This window comes from Triticum dicoccoides, chromosome 6B (genome assembly GCF_002162155.2).
Source record: "Triticum dicoccoides isolate Atlit2015 ecotype Zavitan chromosome 6B, WEW_v2.0, whole genome shotgun sequence".
In the NCBI taxonomy this organism is placed as follows: Eukaryota; Viridiplantae; Streptophyta; class Magnoliopsida; order Poales; family Poaceae; genus Triticum; species Triticum dicoccoides.
The window spans coordinates 143,444,298-143,449,291 of NC_041391.1; the positions used below are offsets into that span (position 1 = coordinate 143,444,298).

Genomic DNA, 4,994 nt, shown 5'->3' on the forward strand with positions numbered 1-4,994 from the left:
AACTTTTATGAAGGAAAAGATGTACGCAATGTGATGCGTTGATCAAACAACGTTATGCCCATACGCGTGACGGTGCGAGAGGTGTTTCCAATCGGATAACCGACGTTGCCCTTCCACAGATAGCTTCCGGAACATACAACATGACACATGTGGTAAGCAAATCCAAATTATTAAAAAAAAGAACGAAAGCTTCGGGAACATTTTGAAATGGGCCGCCTGAAATTGTGGAATTATAACCCGCTGGCTCACCTCGCACAGCCCCCCAACACACACCACGCTGAGTCCCCCAACCTAATCCCCTTCCTCTCCACCCGGCGGCGGTCGATCGGCCGCCCACCATGGCACCGCCGGCGCCGTACATCGTCGACGAGATCCTGGAGGAGATCTTCCTTCGCCTACCCACCCCGGCCGCGCTCGTCCGCGCCTCAACCGCCAGCCCCCGCTTCCGCCGCATCATCACGGCGCGCTCCTTCCTCCGCCGCTTCCGCGCTCTCCATCCGCCTCCACTCGTGGGATTCGCCCTTGAGAAACGTGGCTTCCACCACGCCCAAGAACCCCATCCCTCGGCCCCGCTTGCCCGCGCCCTTGCCGACCGCGCAGATTTCACCTACTCCTTCGTCCCCAAGCCCGATGATGATTGGCTCACCGGCCTCAGCCCCTGGTGCCACCGCGACGTTCGCGACGGCCGCGTCCTCCTCGAGTGCAGCTACCTGTGGGACATCAAGCCAGTCTTTACAAACCTGGCGGTGTGCGACCCCTGGTCACGGAGATCCACGCTGCTCTTTCCCATACCAGAGGAGATGACCGCCCAGCAAGAGCGCCTTATCGAGTTCGAGCCAATGCTTGCTCCCATTGGCGAGGATGAGGACGAGGTTGAGGATGAGACCTCGTTCAAGGTGATCTGCACGGCGCGCTACGAAACCAAGCTGGTCACGTTTGTCTACTCTTCCGTCGCCGTTGAATGGTGTATAGCTGCATCTCCCAGCTGGAACTCTTTGGGCACAGATGAGCCCCCTGGGAAAGGCTTTTCCCATTTCAGTTATTTGCGTGGCTGCTTCTACTGGAGCTCTCTTTGGAAAGACAAGCTTCTCGTGCTCGACACACGCACAATGGAGTTCTCCACTGTCAACATTCTCACCGGCTACCATGTGCAGCTTATAAACCAGCCTGGTCAGAGTGTGTGCATGTCTACCATTGTTGATGGTACAAAAGGAGCCCTTGAGATGTTTACTCTTGTTGGTCATTGCAAGCCTACCTCGTTTTATATTTATCATACAAGTCAGCAAAACAATGGCGGACCTTCCAACGGGTGGCAGCTGAAAAATGTTATAGCATTGCCTCCCCGATGTCTCTATTATACCGTGGGTGCAGCTGAGGGATTCTTATTCCTTCGAGGTGTTCGAGAAGCTCGGTGGGGTGACAATGGGGTCTTTCCTGTTGATGATATCGATTTTTTCTCTCTGGATGTCAAGACTTCAGAACTTAAGAAGGTCTGCAGCTGCAGGGAAACAATCTTTAATCATCCCAATCGTGCTCGCCCATTATTTGGCTTCCCGCCATCATTGTCGAAACCGACCCTATGAACTACAAAGCGGTAAGCCTGTTTTCATGGTATTGCTTATACTTTTGTAGGTTTTCTCTTGTAAAGTTGTAGATTAACGGCAAGCTTATTCTGTTCGTCCTTATGAATTATGGACCTTTGCTGTCCTAATTTAGAATGTACTCCCTCCGTCCCAAAATAACTGTCTCAACTTTGTACTATCTCTAGTACAAATTTGTACTAAGCTCAAGACACTTATTTTGGGACGGAGGGAGTAGAAAGTTAACAGTTCATGTGATTGTTAGAACTTGTCAAACCAGGAAAGGTTACGGAATATCTGACCAATCTATGATAACACTCTTCGAGTGCATAGTTTTAGCTAAGACCTTTGAAGAACAAGAGTAGAAACTAGACAAACATACATCCGCAGTGAAATAATATGGTAACACATGCAAGTTTTCAGTCACATCTTTATCCCACAACCAATACCCATCAGCTTTGCAAATTTACTCAGGTTGAGTTAAAACCCGCTCAGGTTGGCTGGATTTTCCCGTCCCAGCCCTCTGAAGTAAATCAGGTCATTTTGGTCCTTGCATTTGAGTTTCTCTGTGCAACTGTTTGACCAAGCTGGATCTGATGACGCTGCTCTCAGTGCCACAATTGATCCTATTCAAGCTAATCTCATGCTTGATTACAACCTCTAGGAATTTGTCAAATTATATGTAACCATGTTGTCGAACAGGTGAAAAACTAGTTTGTTGGAGCCAATCTCAATCTTGTTGGGTATATGAGTCTTGCTCAATATCGTGCTGATAAGATTGTTGATGAAAACTTCATAATTCTGGCCTTAGGAGTTAATACTCTCATCGTGTGTCTTGTTGAAAGTTAGCTACATATGGTTTAATTTATGGAAATAACACAATAGGCGTCTTTTCATAGATGGATTCCTTGAAGAGGATCAGGTGGTTTTCCTCTCTGATGAGCGATTGCACTGGGCAGCGCCAAGCAACAATCAATGGTCCTACCTAGTTGTGTCACCGGTAGCAAGTGATCTATGTTATGCACTTTGTGAGGAAGTGGTGCCCCCACTGTCCTAATTAAAGGGTTCATCTGTACATTAAAACTCTTCTCCTCTGAATCTACTATCCACTGTATATCTAATACTCTTCTATCTACGGACGAGGATTTGCGGCACGCAAGTGCGGAGGCACTCAGGGCCCTGGTGCCAACTTTTTATTTTGGCTTCCGATTTTCAAAGTTCTATATCTTTTAAACAAAAAATCCCAATTAAGTTATGTTTTCATATTCGTGTTTCTCGTGACCAGCGCTTTGAAATAAGATCCATTTTGAATATATTTTGATGACTTATAAAAAAATGTTAAGTTTTGAATGTTGAAACTTAGTACGAGCGACCGATAAAAATCAATTATTTTGTGTCTACAACTGACAGAAAAAATTGCTTAAAATATTATTTCTGAAACTTGTTGAAACTTTGCATTTTTAGATGCAAAAACCGTAAGTTTCATCGTTGAAACTTAAAGCTTTTTGAGGGATTTTCTTTTTTAGTGTGCACTTGTGCGGGATTCAACTACTTCGCGAATCGCGAGGCAAATCGAGCGGGCGAGAGGGCTTGGCAGGTGAGTGCTCCTGCACTTACGTACCCCTGCGAATTTCCGTATACTATCTACTATCTATCTACTACTACTACTACTACTACTACTACTACTACTACTACTTATAAAAGCATGAGTTTGGTGAATCAAAATGATATCAGCCATTCAACCACATATATCCAACATCTCATGCTGGTCCGATGATGTATCCATCACATCATCCATAATATGGAAACATTAATTGTATTAATCATAATTTCGAAATGGCATTAATTAATTGTATCAATCTTGGAGTAAATGTAGCTAATCTTTGAAATAATATTACTATCGAACTGGATGTGTGTTGCACATGGACGGTTACTAGTGAATCAATGTTCTCCTGCTGGTTCTTGGTTTTTATTGTGCTATGCATAATACAGATCTTTGGAAATTTATAATACTTAGTTTCTATATGTTTTACTCCAAAACTGTTATAAGCTGGCTGTGAGACTTCTCCAATCATGAATTAGTTTGCTTGTCATTTTGTGCCATCTGTACTGATCAATTACGGTTAGTGGGTCTTATTCTAAAACCGCAGAAGCAAAGATTTTACATCCACATCGGCTTTCTAACTAAATATATCTGCAGGGGTGAATCTCACTTGCTTTCGGGATCTCTTACCTGGGCCACGCATCTGGCGATATCGAGTAGAGACGGAGGATGCTTAAGATGATGCGGTGCGACCAATATGCTGGCTGGATTTAGTACTGGAGTGTTGGCAATGTTACTTTTGTTTAGCACTAATATGTAAGAGACGTGCTGTTTTCCTGTGACCTATTATTACGGTTGTGTGCATTGTCACTCTCTGCTTGTTATTGTATGGATCTCATTGTCACTCTCTGCAGTGTTCAGCTTGTTTACGATCTACTCCGTCCCATAATGTAAGACCTTTTTTGACACTGCACTAGTGTCAAAAAACATCTTCCATCATGGGACGGAGGTTGTAACTTTTGTGGCTTGGAGCCCCTTTGAAAGTTAGGATTTTTCAAAGGAATTTTGCAGTGTTTCTATCCATATGAATTACTTTCTTTATGAAGATGTAGTCGTGTGAATTCTGTAAGATACCCATGGAGCGGCTGAATCCATAAATATTTGGAGGAATTTAATTTAACACGATAATATGGAGGAATTCTCACAAAAAGTTTGAACTCACAGACTAAGTTTTTCTTTATTTTGTATCTAGCTCTCCCAACCTTTTCCTTTTGAAATTGTTAAGCTGTCATTTTTTCTGTCTGATCAGTAGACGCATACAAAATCTAACAGACTCCTATGGTCACACCCATTGTGTCATAATGCGAAGACACTGTGAATTGTATTATGCAACTTTTGAAACACATAAATGCATTTAGAAAAAGCAAGACTTACATGGCCATATTTTGGGCACCCACTAATATAAAATGAATGGGCAAATATGATTGCTTTTTTGTTTCCATATATATTGTTGGAATTTTCATTTTCGATTTCTTATGTTTTAGATGTTGGATCGTGTTCTTAATGACATTTAATTGAGAATAAATGTGTGCTCTCTTGTAGAGTAAAGTTGTGCTCCACGCGATGAATCACTACCAACCCGAAGAGGAAAAGGGTAGGTGTTATCATGTGAGAATCACTCATGTGCTCACATAGACAACACATGTGTGCTCCATGTGTGTTCAGCACATCAAACCCAAAAACGAGAATAAGGTGTACTCCCGCACGAAGCACATATGTGCTCCCACATATAGCACAAGTGTGCTCCCATGGTTTGAGCTCATCGAAACCACAAAAGGGAAAAAAGGCATGTGCTTCTACACGAAGCACAC

The 4,994-nt window shown here is 43.4% G+C and overlaps 1 protein-coding gene across 3 annotated transcripts; it reads left to right on the forward strand.

Annotated features, from left to right (window-relative positions):
• The first annotated feature begins 269 nt into the window (after positions 1-269).
• LOC119324539 lies at positions 270-4,052 on the forward strand. Of its 3 annotated transcripts, XR_005157013.1 has the most exons (3): positions 270-1,594; positions 3,107-3,177; positions 3,781-4,052. XR_005157013.1 is itself a non-coding variant. In XM_037598320.1 (2 exons), the coding sequence occupies exon 1, from the start codon at positions 339-341 to the stop codon at positions 1,581-1,583; it is 1,245 nt and encodes a 414-aa protein (XP_037454217.1). In that variant the 5' UTR covers positions 270-338; the 3' UTR covers positions 1,584-1,594; positions 3,781-4,052. The 3 variants fall into 3 exon arrangements, 2 of the variants coding, with proteins under 2 accessions (XP_037454217.1, XP_037454218.1); XM_037598320.1 differs by lacking the exon at positions 3,107-3,177; XM_037598321.1 differs by lacking the exons at positions 3,107-3,177; positions 3,781-4,052 and adding an exon at positions 2,480-2,797.
• The last annotated feature ends 942 nt before the right edge of the window (positions 4,053-4,994 follow it).